Here is a 26,088-nt window from a genome sequence, read left to right as displayed (position 1 = left end):
TTTTTAGTAGTTTGTGCCAAAAAGTGCATTACGAGTGTTCTACTTTATCTTCCCCGATACTACTAAGCCTCGCCATGGTTAACGATGTGGCCTCCTGACCCCTCGGACTAGCTGACTCAGCAAGCGATCGGTTTGGCGCTAGTTATTCAACCTGGCGGAGGCAAACAGCCAGACAGATGTATGGCCAATTGGCCATGACGCCAAGTAACGTGATCACGCGTTTGTGTGGGAAGCGACCGATTGTTCTCCTATTGGGTGGCCGGTAGGCCAGCTATTTAGCTGTAACTGCCTACTAAACAATGACTAAGCGAGGTCAACCCCAGGGCAGGCGGAAGGGGACGTCCGTATGTTCCGACAGTTTGCACACAGCCACACACTATGCTTTCCCGTATTTCTCCAAACTAGTTGCACATGGTCACATTATATATATTATTACAAAAGGAAAGCCTCCCAACTGCCTGCTGGAGGGCCTAACATATCTATCATGAGAGAAAAAAAGAACCCTTCTTCTAATGCGTAGCGGATGTACCCAGCGGATCCAGCATGTAAATCAGGTTGCGCTGTGCCTGTTGGTGCCGGTACACGATACTGCAGGCTTTACACCATGTCCGGTGGACAACATACTGGCTCGGGGTGTTTGATAAACACCTCGGGTACACAGTCCACAGGCCGGTTTATACTCCAACTGCGAGCGTGCGTGGCCTCCTGCGGTGGCACACCGTCCAGGTAGTAGTAATATCACAGTCAATCCAGGACGCTCCAGAAGTCATCCAAGATAATGGTATCACTCAGGCATTTGAAAACAAATATTAATTATAGCAGGATCAGCATGCTAATCTTCCCCTTGTCAGTGGTGGCTGCTTACCTTCCAGAACAGCTCCATCCCCGGGGGGTAGCCTAGGCGATTCTTAACCTGGATTATATATATATCCACCACCGCAAACACGATAGAAATCACCATGAACAGGAGTATAATACCAAACCGTGGGCTGAAGTAAATCAGCTACACCAGTGAACATCCATAGCCCCGCTAGATAATATACAGGAGAAAACAGATAGTGAAGATCCACTAAGGATTTCTAGATTCACATTAGTAATGCAGAGCATGGGGAGGATCACACTCAGACACCCACTAAAAAAACAGCTCAAGTGGCCGAGTGGTGGTATATAAAAGCCTAGCCCTGATTAAAAAAGACAAAATTAGCATAAATCTTAATAACCCAGTACAGCTGGGCCGCCAGTAAGGTAATCAGATACAGTTATATACCCCAAGAGATAAAGAAACCGCGAATCTTCATCCATACAATCACATTATGAAGGGAATGCGAAATTGTAAGACTAATAGTCATAATTAAAAGATACCAGCCCTGAGCAAGTGCATGGAGAAAGATAAATATTCCATACCCAAGGACCAGGACAAGCTAAGTATCTGTATCAGCAGGGAATAGTATCTCTTTTATCTTAAAGACACAGCGCAACCCACCTCTGCCATAATAAGTCTGTGCAGGAGCACCCCTTTTTTCATATTAGCTGCGGTAATAGTAATCATAATAATAAGAAAATCTACCAGGAATTCTTATTTCCATATCTCCATGATAAGAATATCCAGGTCTGTAAAATACTAGCCAGTACTTAGCATCATATCATCACTCTCTATTTAACTATATTAATATTAAAGTGGGAAAGACTCTCCATGAGTAATAAAATATCTTTATATTATCAAATAAGATTAAGTAATCTTTGCCGCTCAGCATGATCAACTGCCGTGGGCGACGGAGAGTAGGAGAAAGGTTAATTAACTATAACTATAACTAGCCAGAAATCTAGAGAGCGCCAGCCAGAGCCTCTTACTATTCTGACACTATTCTCAGGAGTAATAGTAACCTTCAGAGATCCAGCCGCGCCTGAAGTATGGACTTTGCCACTCCAGATAAACAGTTGGATACCATAACTCGTAGAGTACCATCCGGCCTTAACCATTCATGGAATAAGCCGAGACTGTAAGATTCCAGAAAAATCCATTCTTACCTACTATACGTCTGGCTGCAGGAGCCAAGGCTGATAGAGAAATAGACTTTCTGTCTATTTACTTTTAGTATTATATGAGATAAAGAGGGCACAGCGACCATGGAAATAGTTTTATTTAATAAAATCCTACTTATATATAATAGGTTTCTTTATCTTGCAGCCTAAAAACATTTAATAAGTAACATCCTCCAAGCTAATAATAGAATAATAAACTAGATTAACCAAAAAAGTACTTCCCGACATCCATAAGATTTATTTATATTAATAATCTGTAATCTACAAGATTATTAGGAGAGTTACAAGTCCAAATAACTTGACCATAATTATACTACCATTTTACAGGTTTTAATTTAATATATATCAGGTAGAAATATATACTTCTATAATTATTAAGCTATATCTTAATTAATTCTATTTTTTTTTTCCTAGTCTTTTTAAATATATCTAGCTCTACTACTCCAACTCACACTCTGTATTTACTGATACAGAAAAACACACTAACAGGCATTAGTCTCTGGCTGAGATAAAAGGTTTATCTCCTCACATATTAATAATCTGGGGGAACTGATATAATCAACTACAAACTCAAGAACACTGTCTAGAAAAACAAAAACTTATCCTTATTAATATATAACCAGAGCATGCTTTTACTGAGTCCTTGAGAAAGCACAACATGAATCTCAGAAGCTTTAACAAATATTATAGTCACAGAATCATATAAGATTAATATAGATTCTATTACAGATACTTTAAGAACTCTGTAATCTCTGATAACTTTGTTAACTTCAATCCAACACCCTGGCCTGAGCTAGATAGATAATTAATATTAAGCAGGATAGACTCCTGAGAGACCTACTAGAAAATATAGAGACACCCCAATATGACTGGTATAGAATCAAGGCACTGGATATGGCCCTCGCTCCGTGTTTCCATAGCTTATGTCCGGGTTGTGGTGGAGCTGGAGCACCAGGCGCTTTAGATGATATGTTTCAAACCTGCCAGGTGTGCTCTCCCTCTAGTTTCCAACAGTCCGGAAGGATTTAGGCGTATAAACTACTGCTGTTCAGGCCGCTGCGTTGACCGGAAGTGACATTGCCTTGCGGAAAGCGATGCTTACGAGCGTCAAGGCGAAGGGACGATAGATGAGGGATCATGAATAATGTAGCATCACTAAGAGACTATGGTAGCAAGTACGGAATTGTATTGTTATAGTTTACGAACTGATTATGCTCTTCATTGCAGATTCTTTGAAATCCGTGAACTATAATAAAGATCTTTCACATTAGCCGAGAGAAGAGATGCAGAAGATGAGGTATTGCGATAGGTTAAAATACTGGTTTCCACATTCTTTAGGAACAAGAGAAATTGGCAATATTTGAATCTGACATTGCGAGGGATTTTCAATGGAGGGCTGGGAAATTCACTTGAATATTAAATGGTCTCCCGGTTATGTTCTGCGGCCAACTCGCCAGAAAGTCATCCTATTGCCGCTGTACAGTTGCCTTTTCGCTGATCAGCCCCGTGTATTGCAACTTGGGTAAGCGCATCCAATTCTGTAAGAGGGGCAAAAGAACAAAGGAACAAGGAGCGGAAGATCTAACTCCCTAGTGTATGTAATGTTCCCGGATGATCTCCCTGGCCAGCCGCATGAGAGTCCGTCGGTGCCCTGGTGGGCCTATACCGGTGGCAAACCTACTTGACTACCAGAGGAATAGGGGATGCTCAATAAAGTGGATATAGTCTTTCATTACTGGACAACTCACCGTGGAGAACCGATGGCGGACGATCAGCAGCATCTGGCGGTAGGAAACAACCGTTAGAACCGGCTGGTTGCAAGAACAGGTGGAACCTACCATGCGAATATACTGTGATAGGGATTGCTAAGAACCATATTAAAAGTATAAAACTGCCGCTCTGTAGACTGCTGCTACTATAACATGGGAGTTCAAGGTACTATAGAAGAGATGGGGGTTACATGTGAGTTAGACAGCAGCCCGGCTATAGGTTGGAGAGCCATCTTATCTATAAGAAATATAATCCTGAAATCTCAAGCAGCTTAAAAGATAGACTAGTCTAGTACTAATTTTAGTTAATAACTCTCTCCTCTATAGGAACAGGACTGATGATATTAAGTGATAATATTTATTAAAATTAAATTTTCTTATTAGGTCTGTCTATTATTATATTAAAATCTTTCATATTAGTTTTTCCCCATGACAACAGAACTATAAGATCTGAATTTAGGATTACTACTGCATTTACATCCCAATTAGCTTATATTATGGTTAGTATATGGTAGGCCTGCTGGGCGGGTACCTGGATAGTTATTATTATATCTGGCATAGCTTATCTTATCATTTATTATAACATGCCTCTACTTCTGCTGTGAGGCCTCGGACTTTTACTGTCCGCTGTTATTATACTTTATGTCTATTAGACTTCAGTGTAATTTGGAACCATGATTAGTACCATCATGCCCGGAGATGCTGAGTACTGGATTATAGATATCTATCTACTGTATAGTATTGCCCTGTTCCACGTATTAAATAGTCGCTTCTACCATGTGGCGAAGCTTCAGGAGGGCTATATTATTTATAATAATAATAGAATTTATTTATCCTCCACCTTAAGGGGTAAGCTTAATATTATAAACTAGTTCTATTATCTTATCTATACTACTAAGATCCTCGTACTCGTTATAATAATATTACTCATTCAGGTAAAACAGCCACCGCCTATCTTTACTGTTACTATATTAATATTTAATTAAATTAATAGATATTCCTCACAGTCTTAATATGGCTTATCTCTCACAAATAATACTGTACTTGGAGGATTCCAGGCACCGAGGTCCATGGGACCGAAATGCAGTAAAAGTCAGAAATAAGCTAGGACTGGGAGTAGTAAGAAGGTCTCTGATATACACCCAGTATATATATAATAAGAGTTACATGCTAACTGATATGCAGGTGGCCTGGCGTGTTTAAACAGGTTTTCTAGTTATAGATTATGGACTTTATTATTCTCTGGAAATCCTGTTATATCTATGATATCCATAGCTGGCGAGTCCAGATAATAGGCTGTATTATTACTAAGTGAGCTAGTCAGACTAATAAGGCCTGTAGAACAGCTAATCTGTTATATAATCTTTCTATAATATTAATATAGCTTATTATCTTCTATATTCCCGCCATGGAGCTGGTTTATCAGTACTGGTTACTGCTTTAGTAGTAGATACTCCAAGCTGTGACCAACAGGAAAATAGAAATAAAGAAGAAAAAAGTAAGAAAATATAATTAATATCTATAAGATCTGTCTTTTTATTTAGATAATAAAGATTTTTGCTGTTCTCCTGCTATACTAAGAGATAATATATTATTATACTATTTAATAAGGGACCTTTGATTTAATCGCATGGTAAGAATTTAATACTAATTTCTTTACTAATAGCATCATGGCTTGCAGGTTAGTCTTTATTCTTGTTGAGCTTATAAAGTCTGGCTAGGAATTATAAAATAGATCTTTTAGCTCCAGCTCCAGCTCTCGGAATAATATATTTATTAAACATATACTTAAATATATCTTAGTATATATTCCTGCACCGCTGCAGGATTTCTCTGTTTATTAAGATTTTTCTAGAGAGAATATAGCTTTTCTAACTTAAATGGTAGAATAGAAGAGCTCACTGTTTTATATAGTCTAAAATAACAAGATTTCAGATTATAGAAATCTTACTAACTTGATTTAAAAGTAGTTTTACTATATATTATATATTTACATGACCTTTATCAGTGATTACTATATACAGTTACTGATTAATATCTCTTCGCAGGAATAGAAGAAGCTGGAGAATATTTTTAAAAATCCTGCTGGGCTTCTTTTCAGAGACAGGCACCCAGCTAATCTTATTATTCTATTTAATTTACCAGGCTATGGCCCCACACTCTCAGCGTCTCCGATTATCTCTATAAAAAGCGAGTCCGGTTCGCTATTCGCCGATAATAACCAGGTGAAATACTGGGGCGAGGTTCTCTAAATATTCAATGCGAAGGTCTTTAACCAAGCCAAGAAGAGCATCAAGTACCTTGTTCTTACCAATACATGGCCGAAGTTTGTTTGAAGCCGCGTGATCATAGCTGAGATTGATTTACTGGCGGGGAGTAAGAATCCTGTATAACTGGTTCCGGAATGAGATTACCAGTAATAAGAGATTAGACTGCATGGTATTTATCTAGGATATTAATAAAATACTATAAATAAATATATTGGAGCAACTTATCAAATCATATATTTTATTAGAATATAGCACTGCCTGGGTACTATAAAGTTGAGCAGTAGGTCAAAGACTATCTGACCAGAAGCCTAGCTATATAATATAGATAATATCTTCCAGCAGGCAAATAATTGACTGGCCTTTATCTTACTATTATATTAATCATATAACATGGTCATGGAAATACCATCGCACGGGTGGGTAATATTACATGACTAACCTATGTACTCCATTTCTTACCAGTCAGGTATGAAACCATCTGGTGAAAATTGGAAACTCTGGTGAGTGATATTAATAGTTCCTAAAATCTAAGAGCTGTTATCTAGACCATGGTACCTTATTCTTGGTTCATGGCTTCCTAATATATTTTAAAAAAAAGAGAATAAAATAATTATTAGATTATTTATTTACTATCTCTCAATGATATTTAATGTGTCAGTCTTCAAATTCAAACTGTATATATTTGAGCAATGTACGGGATAATCCTGTCTATTATTCATCAGCTATCTAAAATTATTATTCTTCTAACCAAAGTATTTTTCTATATCTGTCTTTTATTTATCTATCTTTTCAGAAACCAGCTGACAAGCTTTATACCTGCCAGATGGGTGATAAGATTAAAAATCTACTAGTAGAGCTAATACTGAAATTATCAGCTCAGTTATTATTAACAAGTCTGCTATTTCCTGTTTAATACTATATTTTACAGGTACTGTAACAGCGCTTGGAGTGCTCTGTGTTTAAGTCTATCTAGAAATAGTACCCCCAACTTGTCCAGGCTAACGGATGGAATTATGCTGAGAATGTGGAATTGCACATGGTATTCAGAGCACTGGACTGAAAGTGTTATACTCATTCTATATCTGGATTATTGAAAATTCCAAAGAAGGGGGTTAATCAGTTATAAATTAATATTAAGAATATTTATTATATAACTGTATACTATCAGCTACAGGATCATAGTTGCCTTTTACAGCAGCTTCACTCAGCCTGAGAGTTTACAACCGTATGGCTGGGTGATCCGCAGTGTGGGAGAAAGATTAAGCAGTATTAAATATAGATTAACTGTTTTTTTAGTAGATGGATAGCACGTACCCATTATCTCCAAGGTAATCTGGCTGTGTGTATAGAATATAATAGAATATCTGAAGACTGATATTACTAATTTCTTTTATGTAAGGTGACGCGGAGGCTCTTAAAAAAAATTAATTATAATTATATTAAATAAATAAATTATATCTTATAATTAAGCTTTCTGTTATTATATATAAAGACATGAGCAGCATATATATAACATGAGAAATAAATATATTAGCTTAAATATAAATAAGACAGTTGTGAGAATATATATTTTAAATAAATCATAGATTATATTACTCTTAATCTAATAAAAATCAGCCTCGCAAGGATGAAGATCTCTATTTATTCTAATATATAACCTCCAGTTAATTCTTGATTTTTCCAGCCACTCGACGAAGAAGGTGATAAAGCATATTCTGAATTATAGATTAACTTTTTTTTTAGATTATCAGTAATATGTGTCTGGAATCATTATTATTGACTATTGCAGTAAGCAGTAGAGGATCTGGTATATATCTATATTTTATTAAGTATACCAGGATACGGCGGTGAGAGTTATATAACAGATATTTTATAATAGAATTAAGGCAAGATTCCCTGGCAGTTAAGTCAGTCATATCTTAAAGTAGTTGCAGCTATGTATATATAATCTTATACTATTTTAAGTTGATGTCTTGTGGGCAGGGATGCCTATTATCTAATAATCTAATATATTTTTCATGATGAAGAGGATTGTAACACAGGGTAATATATTTATAACTAGCCATGGCCAATTGGTAAATATAAATTTAAAAAGAAAATAAGGACAGACTGGCAAGACTATAGAAAAATAGTAGTTTATAGAACAGTCTGGGACGGTGCCTGGCCTAAATATATATCTGATATTAGTAAAAGATTCTTTTCACTTTGATGTCTGCAGAGTAATATACACTGTAAAATATTATTCAAAAAACTGTATAGTCTCCTCATGGCTATACAATGACCCCCGAAGACAGAGAACAATCATGCGAATGTAAAATATTATAGGAAAATAGTAGTTATTTCTCAGAGTAATTATTATAATTCTAGGAATAAGCTTTTCAGTTGCAGGAGTTATCAACTTCTGAGGGCCCCTAGATTAAAGCTTACTAATTTCTGGTAGTGTATGTAGCTTAACCGCACTCTCGTCGCTAGCAAGATCAGTTGTCTACTGAACAGTTACCAGACAAACCAGGCTTCCTTATATACTACTATTACCATGGTGCCCCAACGCTTCCTGTACATGGTTAGTTAAGCATCATCGGAGAGAGGATAGCTCTGCTAGTACTGATATTTACTGGTTATTGGTTCGCCCATGTACCAGTCAGCGTGTCAGGCCATGCAGCGGAAGAGAGGGTGGAACATTGGGATATTATTAATAATAACTGCGACAAGGTTCCGCGGCCAGACCCAGCTACAGGCCTGGGAAGTGCCATTTGTCCCGGCCCCTCATGGTCAAAAATTGCTCGGTGAGGGAGTTCCAGTGTAGACAGCCAGTTGGAGGGACGTAAGGTCACAATTAACATGACTCCGAATATCATTGACCATAAGGAAGATGCCACCGCTCAAGAGAACCATTGGTTGGAACTCTTCTGACCATGAAGGGCGGATCCTGGTAAACCTCTTGCGCAAGCAGTTGGTAGAATCACTTCGGCTATGCCGTTCAGGGTATGTGCACCGGGAGGGGAAAGAGTAAGAGTACCTCAGGCATGATGCTCTAAGTCACCTTGACATCTACATCAATACACGAGACGACGGGCTGAAGTATATAATCCGGAGTTAGGATGGTATCCTGGGTTTCATTCAGGATATGACTACACTGCAGGATCGAGAGCATGACTAGAGATAGATGTGCTGTTCAGCCACCGAGCGATAATGCGGGCACCAATACCCGCAGTGACAGGACACACTGTATTAACAAATATCTAGGTTGCTAGTCTGGGCATGGGCTGTTTAAAAAATATTGATGGACAGCCAATGTCCTGTTGTCAGATCAGATAATAGAGTTAAAGGTGGTGGTTCACCGCTTGTACAATCTCTGACAATTAGACGGGGAAATTTCACCCTAATCAATCTGCCTTATGATGGCTTGAATCAACGGCGAATATACATCAGATCCTAATCAGAAAAACATGAGAACAATATATAAACCTCTTGTAGGAGAGAATAGTCGTCATATGACCTCCAAGCAACAACCGGTATTTCCGCTTGCATGAAGTCGCGCGTTGCAACTAGCGAAGCACCAACACTCGTCCCCGAATCTGCAATTCGCCGATGAGTCCATCGAAGGGGCGCCGTTCTGGCGAGAGCTGAATACCAATGTTGTGCTACTGTAACTTCATAGATCAGAGTATCATATCCCAGACCCCTTGGGCATACGAAATGCTGCTCCACACCAAGACGAGATGCATCGCGTACAGGCTCGGATGCCAGTGGCCCACCAACCCTAAACGCTCGGGAACCTGCGCAGCACAGCCGGCCGCCGCCAACAAATTCCACGTAGTAATTCGGATAATATTAACGGTCAATGATGGTGGGCTTTCCTGTGTCTGCAGTGCATGAATTGATGGTACTAACGCCCAAAATCTAAGCCAGAGACAATCTCAGTGAAAGCTGCTCTGTGCCATGGATGTGTCTGAGATCTGAGCGAGGATTATGCTGATCTTGCTGATAGCCAGGCTGGTTAAGCTGGAAAGATAGACAGAGCAGAAATAGCTTTGCTATTAATAGATTATAGTAATACTCAGGATAGCCATAGTATAGATCAGAGCCATAGTACCTGCTATCTGAGATTTCTTTTAACGTGCGGTTTTATCCCCGTGAAAGATTTATAATAACTGACAAGTCAGGCTGGACAGCTCCCAGAGCAGTATTTCTATATTATAGAATATAATTATCTATGCCTTGAGAATGGCGCCGGGAGACTTAGAAAAATAATAGAGAAAGAATAAAATTATGAAATAAATAAAATAAGAAATCTTAAACAGATATATAAGACCAAGTATCAAGCTATCATGATAAGAAATCTGGATATCAAAGTCTATCATCAGTATATTATATAATATAAGAAGAGGATGAGACAAAATCTTAATAAATCTTTTGAATACAGATATCTACTGTGCTGTCTATATGATCCCAGAGTAAATATCCACAGAGTCTTTTAAATCATCATGAATATGAAAAGCTCATACTGTAGCTTATAAAGATTTTCTCTAGTTTAACATAGGAAAGCATGTCCGCTCCCCATCTCTGAAGTTATTAAGAACCATGCGGGTCAATACAGTTTATTAATAGAACAGCTATTAACCAATCTCTGCAGGCCTGGTTAAATTAGTTGACTATATGCTATAAGACTAATTATCCCATGATTATCTGTATTAATATTTACTAATTCATGAGCCAGGTTTTTTAAAAAAGAAGAACTAAAACTTATCTTCTTATATAATTTTAAGTATTTAACAGCTATAAAATCTGTTTATTATCTTGAATAATGATTTTGTATATTTTTAGTCTGTTCTAAAATCTTATAAGTCTCCTAATACCTGTCTTATTTTTATAGTTTTGATAAGATGAGGTCTATCTTTAGACAAGATGTATATATTTTAGAATAAGAAACCAGTGCTCAGAGACTTGAGAATATAGTAAGATCTAATAAATAATCTTAAATACTTTTTTTATTAGATTACTCAGCTGCGCATACCGGAATATCTCTTGGGATAAAAATAGATAGTATACATATAATGGTTTGAGTCACTTCTGATTCAAGGGATATATATAAGGCCTGAACCTTCTATTAAGATTAAATAATTTACCATGGCATGGCTGGACCTTATGTAAGACGCCACAGGCTGGTCCCTGGTTAATACAGGGCAGATGAATGAGATTATATAAAATATGGATTATCCAGCCATGCAGTATCCTTCCCTGGTTTTCTTTATTAGTAACTATAATTATATACTGGCTTTATACTTGTTTTTCTCTTATAATAATATTCTCTGCAGAAACTTAGTAGAGGTAATCTAATTATATCTCAGTATCACTATTATTTATAATAAATAGCTGATCTGTTTCGCAGAAAACAGACTTTAGGATTTACTAGCTATTAATAAATACTCCAAGGCCCTGTGGAAAGATAATATTTATTAATATTTTATTAATACTACTTGATTTTCTACTACTAACTTGAAGGGCTCGCTCCTGATAAGATTTATATTTCTATAAATATATGTTGTCTGTTTCTTCGTGGACGGGCTGGTAGAATTAGAGAGAATTAAGAGCCTGCTAGAAGTATTATAAAATTATATATAAGCTAGGGCCTCTTCTGTCCCAGTTTATATACAGGTAATTTTAGTTCTTACAAGACTAACTGCTGTTTATGAAAGAGACCTGGTGGAGGTGCTCCAGGCCGCTCAAGATATTACAGACCTGGATTAAGTATTCTTATTAGTAATTAACTTTCAAGGCTGCCATCAGCTTTCAGGTCCAGTATTATTTATTTTATTATAATATCAGATTCTTGATAAGCTCCAGCTCAGCCAGACCAAGCAACTTTAACAAGAATTATTTTTTTTAACAGTCTACCAGGCTTTTCTTTAATATTATTTTCTTTAAGAATCTTTTAATTTAATTATATATTAGATAGATTATCTATATCTCTCTCAAGAGAGGCTGCCTGTCAGTAGAATATTTAATAAAGATTTAATAAAACTCTTTATACAGTTATGCAAGCTGAAATGTCTATTTTAAAAACTCTATTTATTCATGGTATTTATTCTGTTAATGGACGCTTATCCTCCTGGAATATACTATAAGTAGGACTTACCCAGGACTACCTCACTATTATAAATCCTGCACTGACAGATACAGAGTTCTGACCAGACTATATCTTTAATATATTATACTGAGATCTCTACAGTAGTACTTAAAGAACTGCTGGAGATTCTAATAGCAGCAGATACAATAATATTATCTATAGTTATTTTACTAAATAATTCCACTGTCTCAGCCCAGTACACATCTCATACACTATCTGACAGGCCGAATTATTTTACTTCAGTCAGCAGTAGTCTGCTCTAATCTTACCCACGGTATGTGTCTTCTGTCTTAGCTGATAGGCCGAGCATCAGACCCTTTATTAATATAGTATATATAATACCTGTATAATAATGTTAGGCCAGCAGGCCCGCGGCATAGAATATTACTAAGATCTTATCTAATATTTCCTGTATTAAGATACTCTTTAGCTGACAGTTTATTAATTACTACTGACTAAGCATCCAGTTATGCTGGCTTTTAATAATAACAGGATTCGGGGAATAATTATCTTAGGCCTTTTACAAGCGCTGGAGTAACAGCTAGCCAGTGCTATTATACTACCAGAAATCCCAGATCTGACCATGGATATTAGTATTAATAAATTACATACTCTTCTTCTGTTATGGTCTGTCTATATAATACTGGATGCAACGACCTCCTGTATAATAGCTAACTCACTGAGAGCAGATTCTGTTATCAGAACTGATCAGGTATATAATAATATCTCGGCCGCAGAAGCATGTCGAAGATTTCCTGACTTAATATAATATATATTCCAGCCCGGCTATTTTCTTTTATAAATATAGCCTTGGTTGGGCTGTATTCTGAATCTTATTCAAGATACTATCTATGACTCAGGTATATTAGAGTAAACACTCCAGCAGGTCTATAAGCAGAAGTATCAGGTATTTAATATAATATTATTAATAATGGAAAGACACTGTCTTGCTATTATCACAAGCTATATTTCTGATAATAAGTTAGTTATCTTTCTTAACTACCATAGTATAAGGCACGGGACTATCAACTCAGTATACCAAAGAATTATATTACACTGCAAAAACCAGAATCTGTTATTATCCTAAGCATAAGTTACTCAGTCTCTTTTTTAATATTCTTCCCGTACATCTTCTCGCTGCGCCGGAATGTCGAGATTCTGTATCAAGTTATTATTCAAGAAGCTGACAAAAATAGCCTAGAATATAATACTGCAGTGCCTGGGTAGGAGACTATCTCAGTTTCTTAATTTTACAGCAATTTATCTCTTGCTAACTTAACATAAGATCTTCAAATCCCAGTACTTATCCAAAGTTAGTGTTCTGCAGGATGGAGATATCCGTGCTAATAACCCACACGGGATTACTCAGGAGAAATATCAAATCATCTGGCCATCCACGCAAACACATAATCTGCTGTTATCCATGGGCACGGGATACATTCCATTGCCCAGGAAGGAAACTAATACAGTCCAGCATAGTTATAGCTTTCTACAAGACAAGGCGCTCTTCTGATTATAATATATATATAACTCCTCGCCCTGCATGGATAGTATAGAAGTCTTTAAAAAAGGATTAAATTATATATCCTATCTTCTCCAGACCTGTATCTTCCGGCTGGACCACGCTCTGGCGGATCTACCACGACTGGACAATATGATAAGGGTGGCAGAACTTACCAAGAAACTATATATAATTCTAGATAAATTAATATAAATAGTCCTCGCCACATATTTCTTCTTTGAATTAAATAAAGGCCCGATGAGGACACAAGGCCAATATCTTTACCAGAAATCAGTCCTATGTGCGCACCGCGAGCCACGGCGGATTCTAAAATACATATTAGTGGAATTTCCGGGCGCAGAGCTGCAGACCGGCCGCGGGAAGCATTTAAATCAGTCAGATAATAATAATAAATATATAGTCTATGGATACTACCGCAAAAAAGTTCAGTTCCACGTAGCCAGTCTAGATGAAGAAATATTAATTATATTTAAGGATTCATCAGGTCAGTAGTTAATTAACAGATTTCCAGCTATTATACAACAGTTTCTCCATCTCCAGTAATCAGATACTGTATTTAGGTGATCTGATCACTAAAATAACCAGTGGCCGCCGCAGAGGATGTATTACTGTCCGCGAGATATTAAACAGATTCATTTCACTGAGCCAGCCCTGTCCCGGAAGAAACAGAGAATATAGAGCAGCAATAACTGAAACTTATTACTTATAATCTTATTTATTTCTTTTCTTCTTTTTTCTTTTTTTCTCTTCCTCTTTTTTTAATTCAAAATTCTTACTACTTTAAATACTGTATATAAAAGAATGCACTTGTCATGAATAAAAGGAACAGCGTCATACTATTATATGATTAGATAGAAGAAGAATAAGTATATTTATATAAATTCCCTTTATAATAATATATAGATTACTTATAAATTATATCCCTATCCCTTGTGTCTACTTGATAATTCAAGAATATTATTGATCTAGCTGTGTTCCACTTGAATTCTAGAATGTCACTAAAATAAGGTCCGAAAGATAAAAATAATATTATATTAAGGTGAAAGTGTTTTTGCCCGCAAGAAGAACATTACTAAGCCTGTCCAGCACAAGCTAGTCCAGTAGTAATTAACTAATTATATATCTGTAAGTAGACTATTATGAATAAGAAGACTATTAGTAAATAATATAATTAATTAATTTAGCTCTTTAATTAACTCTAATACTGCTTCTCCAGTTTCCCAGGAATACCACAGCACTAGATACTTATTAAAGAAGCTATTATCAGAGACTACTTTCTACTTAGTAATTACTTAAATCAGGTTTATCCAGTCTTTTAGTATATTCTAATCCAGTCTCAGAAACTTGTTGATTATTAGTAAATGGATAGGAAGCGTCTCAGGCGCTTGTATTATATATTATATACAGGAATATAATCCTCACTCTCTTTCTCAAGTTCATCGCTATATTCTGATAATAATTTTAAGTTAGATATAATAAAATCACGGTCCTCAGTATTCTCAGAAAGACAAGAATTATCAGTTAACTAGGAATCCTTATATTCTAATTTATTGTATAAAGTAAAAGTTATTTTCTCTAATAGTATACTGGCCTTTAGAAGACTTTATTAAATTCAGGATAATATAATAATTACCTGTAATGGAATAAGCTTCTAATTTATTAGTAGTTATAGTATCTAGAAAATAATAAGAGAGTTCTAGATATTTATTAATATTATACTAATTTTAAAGCACTCTTTCCCTAAAACAGCACTGATTAGGGCTATCTGAATTACTAATATTATAAAGTTTACAGCCCGCTAGATTAGACCTGATTATATATTATAATCATATATTAAGGGCCCGGTTAATAATATATATTAATTAATCTATAGTAGTAGATGTATTTTCTTTTTTATTTTTACTTATTTTATCTATACTGTTCTCTACCTGCTACTATTTCTTAACTTCTTTCAAAAGACCTCACCACGGATGCATTTATGCAGAATAATTAGGAAGAATATAATTAACTATTATATTAAGTCTATATAATTTAACTATTTATTCTGATATTATCCGGGCTCTTTTTCTGAAGGTCACTATGTCTTAACCACAATAATAATATATAGTCTGTGGATTTGTATTAAGGGCCTAGTCTGCTGGCTCTCTCATGGCTTAACTATGATAAGAAGAGATAAGTGATTTAGTATTAGCCTATATTTAGAATAATTTTGTGCTCTAGATATCTCGATAGCCAGGTCACCATAATTTCCAGGATTATTATTAAGCATGCGGCCAACACACCAAGCTCATATCAAATCAGCGGAGAAGATATTAGAAGCCTACTACCAGGAGTGCTACTAGAATAACACCCAAGTCTGCCTGGATTATCTGATATTTGAAAATGGCTTTGGCTGCTTGATGGACGACGGCTGAAATACCCTCTGAATAGAGCAGATCCTCAAAATATAAGGATATCTCTGTATTAATCAAGAATACTATGTGCCTGTCTTAATCTAAGCCACGGACTGGGGCTCCTACATCAGGCTATTACCATGTGACACAGAGCTATTTCCTAAGCTGATTATATTCTTGAATATATCACTTCGTGCCTTCGGCCACGAGAACATCATCGCCGCAGCGCAAAAAAGGCTCTACAGTGAAAATTAATGATGGATAATTAATATGTATATGGAGGATTCCAGTAAATTATCTCTAGAATCATTTTAAGTATTAGTATATATATCCATTCCTATCTACCTGCTAAGTGTGACTTGCTAAATAAATAATTATAAAGACAAACTCTCTATTTCTATCTTATCCACTTACTCTGAGAGTATTTTCTAAACCGATGCCGACCTCCAGATAGATTAATCTATGAAAGAATCCAGTTTTATCAGGAAAAGCTGGGCTATCTGCTAAATAAATAAGCAGAGATACTTTAGTAGGCTGTTCTTTAATATAATTCCAAGAGTAAGAAATATATATATCTCTAAGCCTTTTTCTAATATTCCAGTTTCCCTGCAGTATTTAATGTCCTGCTTCTTATTCCGGGGCTTTGGGCCAAAATGCAACTGGGTGTACTGTATATCATGGTATTATTATAATATAACAAGATAAGTAGCCCAAGTATTTATAAAATAAAAAATTCTTTTAAAGAATCTGTTATCTCTAGCTTATCTTGTTCTACCTCAAAACTATCCGCACTATCTAGATAAATTATATTTTTGATAGAAGTAATATTCTTTCTGTTCACGCAGATACGGAGACTGTTCTTGCACTGGAATCCCAAGTCCTAAAGCTCTCAGAACCAGACCAGGAATATCTACAATCTCGGATGATGGACGACCAGACATTATTTCTATTAATTGACGACTCCGACACACGGGCGGCATTATGGAAGTGACTGAAGCAGATTAATACTCTTATTCTTACTTTAAGAATATTCTTCCAGGACCTCTGTTTCTTAGATATTATTAATAAGGTGATAAAGAATCTTCTTCTTCTACCAGAGGACCTGGATTCAAAGAAGATTAAGAAGATTACTATCAACTGTAAACTCAGTACACAATATTGGACTAATGCCAGCGTGTCATTAAAAAAGACAAGACTGTAATTACAGCGGGAATTACACGAGCTCTGGCGCTTCAGCTTCTAATACAGGCTGGACATGACTGAAGTGGCACGCCGTCAGCCGCATAAGAGGAAGAAATCGTGTAGCTCCTGTCCTGTTCCGAATTGCTCGACTTCGGTTCTGGCTGGCTGACCAACACGGATTTCGGATCCCGGCCATAGCCGAGTTTATGCCCGGCCGAGCGACCCTGCCCACTCCGCAAACTCCGGAGGGCCTTGGTAGCAACGAACAGGATAAAGCAGTGAATCAACGTTGCGGTATCCCATACGCTGATACAGTCGATGCGGATTGCTTCGCCCTGGAAGGGGGCAGACTATGGCAGCCCTGGGAGTCCCCACAGGTTACAGCTGTGTTCTTCAGACAGTCGCAGTTCCAGACCTTCTTTCGTTACCTTTGGGATAGGAGTGGAATCAATCAGGCTACAAACGCCGAGGACGAATCGGCAGCGAGCGAGGAAGCCGCGGCGGTAGATCCAGAGATCCCAGATTGTGATATTGAGCATCCGATGCCCTCGCCGAGTCTCTCACAGCTGCCTGAAAGAAGCAATTCAATTGATTGGTTCATGGAAATGTGGGACTGCGGGTTGGGAGGGATGGCAATGCCCGCGGGCGATCTAGTCGTGGTCGTCACCATCCCAAATCATGAACCAAGAAGACTTGCGCTGCCAAATGACTAATCTCTAATCAACGAGCTTTTCCATGGTTTGAAAATGCGCAAGTTCAGCCTCCACAGTACAGATCACCGCAATGTAACAGAAGAGGAAAATCTCCACGTCTGGCATCTGAGGAACCCAGGCCAGAATGTTCTAGCCAGTTTGACCGAAGAGAATGTACAGGATTATCCGACATCCGACTTAAATCGGCTCAAAAGGAGGAGGAAGGGACTGTCTGAGGCCGTAAGTGATATAGCTGCGTGGGTAGACGAGCAAATCTTCAGGCTATCCACTCATGTTCTTACTTGCAGTTCGACTGCACAAGAAGAGGAGTATTGATGGGGTTAGGAAAGATTCAGTATGATCCACTTATATTCACAATGGGTAAACCATGGCGTCAAGAAAGATATCCTGGATCGATGGTGTAGTACTAATAGAGCCACCGCATAAGGCAAATTAACAAGCTATCATAGCGCAAGGACTATTCTCGGATTGAGGTGCGGGAGTATGGATCATGAGCTCTAGTAGTACAATGTAGACCCCTCCCCCTCCCCTGGGGGTTGGTAAACTGACGTTTTCCGCAGTATACGAGTATGATGGTTGTCTTGACTGTGGTCGGTTTCTCTACGATCGCGAGCCCTGGTATTAATCCGAGTCATAACGCCATTGTTCCCGTTCAAGAGGAATCTTGCTTTACTTGGTATATGTATTGTTAGAGGCGGGGTGCTCGCAGGTCTTCTCCTGTCGAACAATAAGCAAGAAGAACCATTTCACTTAGTATATTAATTGTTCGGGGCGGGTATGTTGTAGGTATTCTTCGCCTTATATCATTTGTGATCACGCAATTTACTGGTTCACGTCAGCCTTGTTGCAGAAATTCAATGGCATAGATTAGTCCTCCCAATACATTATTGCAGCAGTATGCGGCAAAACATGAAAACATGAATACTCGATCATTGGGTATAGGACGGTACGTTGTGGGGCGTGGTTGATACATAGGTCTATGCTGCAAGGTTTACCATTTTCTTCTCCCAAGTTTTGCACTCCAGTAGTAGTACAGGACCGGGTCAATCTATGCAATGCAGGGCATTATCTTTTTCGACTGGAGCATGTGTGTTTCAGGTGTCCCAAGTTCCAAGCATTGTGAAACCCCAGACCTTTAGTCTTTTTTTGCCTTTCTGATACCATATTGTAGCCAGACCCTTCATCCGAACGCTTATGCACATCTAGCCCAATAAACTTCCTACGGTCGTTATTCCGTAACCCCACCAACAATATTGAAGTGTTATATTTATAGTACCAGCCATAATATGTAAGCTTCTCCTCCAATGAAATACCCCAATCAGAATCGAATAAAGGCTCCACGGCCTAGCAGATGGCAGCAGTAAGGTCTAAGGAATGTTCATTGCGTGGTTGGGCGCCCATCCTTCCGCATAACGGATTCATGGCGCCCTTTCACATCCATTTATTATGTCTGGAATATCATAACGCTTTGCATAGGGTAGCATCGAACATTCTTAATCATTGCATTTAGGCTAAATATCTGTAGGGAGATATGTCACGCTAAGTACAAGGGATGTGCACTCTTTGGCAAACATTATGAGTATATGGGCTATCCAAGAAGCTAATCCAAATGCGCCCATCACGCAAATATGTATCTTCACATTATTGACATCCACCTATGTCGTAGACAGCTCCACAGGCTTCCCTAGTGGCCCAGTCTTGGCAAGAAAGTCCTCGGGCGGAAATGAGATTTCGTGGAAAATGGTTTTGTTGGCCAACTCTACTAGTACCTTTAGACCTCCCTCCCCGGTCACTTGCTCAAAAAAAAAAGGTGTGCTTACTAGTCAGTTACCAATCACATGATGAGGCTGGAATATGAGCCAACTTACTTGCACCAACTTATCCAAGCATTGCGCGGAGGTGCTCTGGGCCAGCGCTGATTTAAAGCTTTGGATCTCCTGGCTCCAAGTAAAATTGGAGCCAATTTTCTGCATGATCTTATCGAGAATTGACCGGAGAGCATTGAAAGTAGTAGCCATTGCGTCGATACGGGAAGGGTCGACTTGGTTGATTTGGTGACTGTTCTTAATACCCGCTATACCTCACTTGATGTCAGTGTTGTACAGTCTACAGTTGGGACAGATATACTGATCTTTATTTCACCCTCTTCGGTGAACAAGATATCTCGAGGAGTGAGGCTGGCTAGCTCTTTGGACTGGCCGCGTAGGAACTGAAGGCACCTGAATATCTGTGAACTATGAATGAATGATCTTGCGCCTTAAAGGATGGGAACAGCACCTACAGGCTATAAAATCTGGGCTACTTCTTTTTTAATGATGCGGCAGCTCAGTGCTAAAGCTTCGTGGAGAGTGCACTTGAAAGACTCCCACATAAGAAGATATTGTTCTGTATACTGGAAAATATCTAGAAGGCGCGGGATGCTGTGATGAGCAAGCCGATTGATTATCTGAATATATATTTTTATTGCCGGTCGCTCCACGGCTTGCATCTGGATGTGGACTAAGTTGGCTATATTCTTTCGATGCCTGGCCAGCACCACCATTCGTGCATAGTAGATGCAGGCACGAGGTTCATATACTTCTCAAGGGGATTGTGCTAAGATCTCGCGGGGAGCCGGGTTGGGAGCGGACTGCTCTGGCGGTAGATAATCCAGCCCGGATGTGGCACGAATGAACGCCTGGTTGCTTGGGACATAATCCGAGGTAGTGCTTGTAGCTGCATGTTGCGTAGAGACCACAGGCGGCCGAGTTCGTCCGAACCAAACGGTGCCACGAACGTCTCTTCGCGGCTGACATGGCTGGTTGAACTGAAGTCAGAAATACGAGCGCCCGTCCTCGTGTCCAGATACTTTTCGTAGATGACCCCCACGTCTCTACGGAGTATACTCACTAAAATCTGTATAGCAGAGGTTGTAAGGAAGCTAGTGTAACTATATGGTCTACCTACAGCCTCCACCGGCATTCCTTTGGTTGACAGTACGACAAATTTCAATGACCGCAAAGGTAAATACAATGAGGCCAGGTGAAGGAAGAATTTTCTGACTATTGATAGTGGGGAATTATGAAGGATAACCGGACGCCCATCGCTATGTCAGGCAAAGTACACCGCATTTCAAAGAAGGGACATGCCAGATCTCGAGAAGCCCAATTTTGATTTACTCTGGGTCGAAGGCATGCTAGTTCACCTGGTTAACCAACAGCTTGTAGAGAATAATATGGGGTATTGGGTTGGTCTTGGGGGCTTACAGGTCGGCTATTCTGGCCGATGAGGATGGTACGCATGGTGCGGTCTCCGAAGACGTCGGCCCCGTCTTTTGTTCGATTCATCTAAATAGTATTTTAGTGAAGGTTGCGTCAAGAGAACCCCAACTCACGCCTCATAACAAGCCCAGTAGGTTCGCAACGCGGAGGGTTTGATGTGCTAGAACGGACTTCCTGGCATTGGTCAGCCCACTACATCTAGGATCAATTGTCGTCTTGCATTGCCATACCGTCCGATCGTCCCACAACTCCGAATCCCTTTGGTGATTCACAAGCCCCCATATCTATGGTCTGTCAATTCAAACCACCCGGTATACTTTCAAGGGTTGGGTCATTTGTGTGCTCACCATGGCGGTATACAATGCCCATACAGTCATAAATATGGCAAGAGGCATGACTGAATCTGGGGGTAAAATCCTGTATACACTCACCAGCTGCTGTCCTTGATGGAGTGGCGCAAAGAACAATCGAGGAAGTAGCTCATGCTCTCCATATATGTTGCCCAATTTGCTCTTTGGCAGATGCGCAACCTACACCATCTATCATTCTGAAAGAATATCAGGATCTGTTGCGTGAGATGCGATCAGTATGTCAACACTTTTTGCACTCTGGTCAATTTAGTCGACATCCCGACAACCTCAGTTTTTGGTAGGGTTGAATTGGAAATAGGTTTTGTTGTTGGGGTGGAATGCTGCTGGCGGGACGAATTCTCATTGGTCATATCCGCCCGGAAAAATCAATGCCCAGCAAGGCCATGTTCGACCTTAAATCATGTGAAACTGGAAGCATCGGAGCAAATTATCATCCTGCTGACCTGGTTTTGATGAGCGATCCCTTAGAGTGGGCAATATATTCAATTTTGGCGCGCCTGTCGATTCTCTATGTGTCTCGTGGAGTTATCAGAAGCCGGTTGTGCCGGACATGCTGGAGTAGCTAGTACTGGTCATGTTACATATATATATTTATAAACAACATTGACCATTCATGTACGAAATGTATAGACCATTGATGCGCATGATTATTGTACCATCGCCAGCGACAAGGCTCACATTTGGTAGCCTAGGGTAATAGTATATACACATTCCAGTATACCCATGTGTTGGTCTCTTTGCTTTACACTCTGAGTTCCAGTGGTCGAAACACGAGGACATAATATTACTTCGGTGCGCATTCGGATTCCCCAGGCGGGCATCAAGTTCAACCCCTGAAACAACTTCCCGAAAAGGACTAGTCTCAGACCTTGCCGAGCCAGCCCAGCAAATGTTGCTGGCCCAGGACAACAACAATCGATTGGAGGGGCCGACCAGAAGGCGGCGAAGGATTGCGCCCGCCAGGGCATCTGAACAGATTTAATGCCCGCACAGATTGCGCATCCCGTTCCCGGAGACGGTATCGCAGAATGGTTGACTATGTTTACTCGGTGATCCCTTTATCATCTTTCCCCATCTCTCGCCATCTTTTGACCATACTTTCACTGTTCCTTGCCTCTTTACCTCATCTCCCTCATTTCCCCCACTTGCCCCTTGTTTCTATCTTCCCTTTTCCTTTTTCCCTTTTGCGACCCGCTTCATTTGCCCAGCCCTGGTCTGCAGGTCATCCAGCTCCCCCACTGGGTCTCCCATCGACCGCGATCAGGCACCTCAGAAGGCGTTCATCACATTCTGAAAGACGCATATTCGCATCCAGCCTGGTCAATCCCTCTTTAGCGTGGAGCCGAGTTACTGTACAGCCCTGTTTGTGTGAACACGTCCGGCTTTCGGCTAATACGATTTCTGCCGGAGCTATGCTGTCCGCCTTTATGCCACGTTATCCCTACCATATTACCAGTGTTAAAAGGGGACAAAGCATGGGCACAGTAGCTCTGACCCTGAAGGTCTCCAATATATTGGCCGAGAGCTCATCCAAAGTATGGTCTCGAGCAAACCAGCCACTACCTTAGATTGCTGATGTTGCTTCAAATAGCTCGCATAATCCCACCATAATCCGAAGTATTAATAGCCAGCCAGCAATTCAGTGACACTCAAACGTCTCCCATCCTGCGACATTGAGTCAAGACCAAATCACCTACATTCGTCAATTACTACGATATATCATATACAAACCTCAAGATGGACCTTATGGAGAAGAAGAAGCCATCTTCTCTCTGTGACCTACCCCAGGAGATCCTGCAATTGATCGCAACGAAACTTCACCTTCCTGATTACTTACATTTCCGTGCGGTTTGCCGTCGGATACGGTCTTGTATTGACATTTCGGCTCTTATATTCATCCTGAAAAAGATCAGAATGATAAAAATTCAAACCACTAAAAGCGATGCTTTCAAAATGCAGGATGAGGATTGTCAATCCAGAAGGTGTCATTACATATTGCGTGACTATACCTTATCTGGTGACATACTTGAGCGTGCAGCTCGTTCAAAATGTTACCAATCGCTTATAAATTGGTTGATCGATCATGGTGCTTCTTTTCAAGTGGTTCCAGGTGGTATTGATCGGCTCTGTTGCGAAGCATTCGAGCAAGGCGACTTTGAAAAGTTTCGCTGGCTGTTCTCAAAAGGAGCGTGTTTATATACTTTGGCTGAAATGGTGTTCAAAGGTCCTGGACTTGATGGGCCAAGGTCGCATGAAGCTCGCCGCTCTAAATTGCCTCTGTTGAAAAGGGCCCTGAAAGAAGGAGCAAGACCTTGTGGCTCCCACGAGGGCTTAAAACAGAATCTAATCTTGCGTCGAAGTCACCAAAGATTGCGTCGACGTAAAGGACTTGTTGACGGTCGGAGGAAGTCGTTTAGCTAGATATGCAGCTTGGAACACATCATCTAAGCACGTGGTATCTCAAGCGATCAAGTTGCTGAAGGACTGTGTTGCATCCCGCTCATCCCGATCCCAATTCCATCACCTTGCTGATATGGAAAAACAAGATTTGACCACCGTTCATGGTCAAAACCATGACGTCATTTCCCTTTATAACTATAGCTATCGGGAGTTGTTTTATTTACAGATGATTTGTCTTCTATTGAACTTGCTCCATCATTAAGTAATAGCATGGAATGAGATTTCAAGAGAACGTTCCTATGTAAGCTTGGCGAACAAGTCTCTTTACTTGCATTACTTATGTTTGGCGTGAATACAGTAAAGATGCCCGTTTACCCACACATCCAGAGCGTAGGGTGTATTCTTACAGAAAAATATACAATACCATAGAGTTTCGTTACCCTATGGTCCTCTAAATGGTGACTCGCCCAATCAACGATCGGCGCTAATGAATTGGCAAGAAGACTAAAAAATCTTTGAAAATGACTAATAGGAGACGTCGTCTGAAGGACAGTATGCCATTGCCTTTAAATCGACAACGGCTTCAAGCTACCTAGAATTAGTGCCGTCACTGTCAGTCTTGTGACCAGTGCGTGCTCTCGTGTTGGGGATTACCTATCAGGCCGAGTAGAATGATTACTAACGGCTTGGATTTTGCTAACTCTGCCTGTCCTGTTCAGATTATCAGCCCTTGTATGGTGGATTCAGACTGTTCAGCAGCAGTCCAGATTTGCACATGGTAAAGTGAAGACATTCGATGTTAACACATTGCACCATCTGTTTGGCACGTGCCTTAATCACCAATGACCGAAGCTTCTAGAATTTTGCATGCGCTCTACAATGCTTGTCAGATTAGGTGAAATATTGACGAAATTACATACCACACACTAACCGCACGTAGTTGGGCGCGATCAGCGGATGGGGATTTGACTCTCCAACACGGAAGACCAGGAAGGTTATATAGCCAGTGGAATAAAATGAGAGCCCAAATTAGATGCCCTCCCTTATGGACCAATTTAGCGTAGTTTTGTGTAATGTTAACAGGGACAGTTAAAGTGTATATACACTGACATCGGTACAATATCGGGAAGCATTTTATCAATGAATTGGCTCTGACGAGGCAAGCGTTGACCGACGTTGCAATTTCCCCAGTGTATCTGGACAACAGACTTGCCTGAGCACAGCAGCAGTAAGACTGGACCACACTTGACAGGATTTCAATTTCCAACGATCCGGCATCCGTTTAATGAAGTGCTGGTTGATATATGCGGCAGAATCCACCATAACTTGCTAACGTGACCATGCTGGGATTTCTAGCACAGAAGAATCCGGCTTCCACAACAACAGTTCATGGCGCAGTAATCATCCTTTGCATGTCGTACCGCAGGCGTTGCAAAATCATGAAACAAGACCGGAGGCAACGAATCGTACTGGTCAACCACTAGTGAGCGGTGGAGCTGAAATAATAAGGAATTCTGCTGCAACTACGATGAGTCCTAGAACACTTTGGCGACCCTGAAAATGGCACCGCAGGCAGCTTCACGAATGAAGCAGTGGGCTTGAAGATTTTTCTTTTTTTTTAATAATTTTGTGCAAATATTAGCTAGTAGAATATAATATAGTCATAGCCTGCGACTAATATAATAACTATTTAATGTAAGAGAATGGTTATATAAGTATTTTCCAAAATCTCTTCGATATTTAGCATATAATTCGTATGACATGGAGTTGTGATAAAACTAACATAGTTTCAAATAGAATAGGTGAGAATTTCGATGAATGTATATAAGTACTAATTAAGTATCACTACTGAGATAGCTGTTTAACGGTGGCCCGCTATTATATTATATCTGTCTATCACGGCTGGTACTTGCAGGGTTGATCAGAGATGAGCTAAGATACATGCGATACCAAAAATGGATTGCTTATACAGAGTAGGCCTGAGTGGCACGTGTTTGACAACGCAGAGGGGCGGAGCGTACATCGTCCGTATTTC

General features: G+C 39.5%; 7 protein-coding genes across 7 annotated transcripts; 4 read left to right on the top strand and 3 right to left on the bottom strand.

Annotated features, from left to right (window-relative positions):
* Positions 1 to 275: 275 nt before the first annotated feature.
* Positions 276 to 1,549, bottom strand: BO88DRAFT_429998 (uncharacterized protein; the record flags this gene model as incomplete). Its single annotated transcript, XM_025709207.1, has 4 exons — positions 276 to 401; positions 625 to 705; positions 945 to 1,079; positions 1,484 to 1,549. 4 exons carry the CDS (start codon positions 1,547 to 1,549, stop codon positions 276 to 278), a joined length of 408 nt encoding a protein of 135 aa, XP_025557793.1.
* Positions 1,550 to 2,937: 1,388 nt separating this feature from the next.
* Positions 2,938 to 3,170, top strand: BO88DRAFT_458498 (uncharacterized protein; the record flags this gene model as incomplete). Its single annotated transcript, XM_025711042.1, has 2 exons — positions 2,938 to 3,030; positions 3,096 to 3,170. The coding sequence occupies 2 exons, from the start codon at positions 2,938 to 2,940 to the stop codon at positions 3,168 to 3,170; spliced, it is 168 nt and encodes a 55-aa protein (XP_025557792.1).
* An 11,739-nt stretch (positions 3,171 to 14,909) lies between these two features.
* On the bottom strand, positions 14,910 to 15,256 carry BO88DRAFT_352125 (uncharacterized protein; the record flags this gene model as incomplete). Its single annotated transcript, XM_025703577.1, has 2 exons — positions 14,910 to 15,011; positions 15,140 to 15,256. Coding segments are annotated over 2 exons (219 nt in total), but the record flags the coding sequence as incomplete, so codon positions are not given.
* A 1,524-nt stretch (positions 15,257 to 16,780) lies between these two features.
* On the top strand, positions 16,781 to 18,337 carry BO88DRAFT_475283 (uncharacterized protein; the record flags this gene model as incomplete). The annotated part of the gene is made up of 5 exons (XM_025711866.1): positions 16,781 to 16,807; positions 16,927 to 17,114; positions 17,154 to 17,275; positions 17,433 to 17,971; positions 18,038 to 18,337. 5 exons carry the CDS (start codon positions 16,781 to 16,783, stop codon positions 18,335 to 18,337), a joined length of 1,176 nt encoding a protein of 391 aa, XP_025557790.1.
* Positions 18,338 to 19,677: 1,340 nt separating this feature from the next.
* BO88DRAFT_429996 (uncharacterized protein) lies at positions 19,678 to 20,983 on the bottom strand (the record flags this gene model as incomplete). Its single annotated transcript, XM_025709206.1, has 6 exons — positions 19,678 to 19,818; positions 19,891 to 20,102; positions 20,150 to 20,249; positions 20,325 to 20,602; positions 20,690 to 20,810; positions 20,912 to 20,983. The coding sequence occupies 6 exons, from the start codon at positions 20,981 to 20,983 to the stop codon at positions 19,678 to 19,680; spliced, it is 924 nt and encodes a 307-aa protein (XP_025557789.1).
* Positions 20,984 to 22,489: 1,506 nt separating this feature from the next.
* On the top strand, positions 22,490 to 23,306 carry BO88DRAFT_190690 (uncharacterized protein). Its single transcript, XM_025701813.1, has one exon. It carries the CDS (start codon positions 22,682 to 22,684, stop codon positions 23,219 to 23,221), a length of 540 nt encoding a protein of 179 aa, XP_025557788.1. The 5' UTR covers positions 22,490 to 22,681; the 3' UTR covers positions 23,222 to 23,306.
* A 163-nt stretch (positions 23,307 to 23,469) lies between these two features.
* Positions 23,470 to 24,315, top strand: BO88DRAFT_352048 (uncharacterized protein; the record flags this gene model as incomplete). Its single annotated transcript, XM_025703562.1, has 3 exons — positions 23,470 to 23,523; positions 23,613 to 24,012; positions 24,059 to 24,315. Coding segments are annotated over 3 exons (711 nt in total), but the record flags the coding sequence as incomplete, so codon positions are not given.
* Between the last annotated feature and the right edge of the window lie 1,773 nt (positions 24,316 to 26,088).

The sequence above is a fragment of the Aspergillus vadensis genome, assembly GCF_003184925.1.
Source record: "Aspergillus vadensis CBS 113365 unplaced genomic scaffold BO88scaffold_34, whole genome shotgun sequence".
Classification (NCBI taxonomy): domain Eukaryota; kingdom Fungi; phylum Ascomycota; class Eurotiomycetes; order Eurotiales; family Aspergillaceae; genus Aspergillus; species Aspergillus vadensis.
Note: the sequence above shows the minus strand (reverse complement) of the source record. Positions and strands in the feature narration are given on the sequence as shown.

What these genes read in the sequence shown, in the direction of transcription:
- BO88DRAFT_190690 (XM_025701813.1), top strand. Translation starts at nt 22,682, where the DNA reads ATGGTTGACTATGTTTACTCGGTGATCCCTTTATCATCTTTCCCCATC.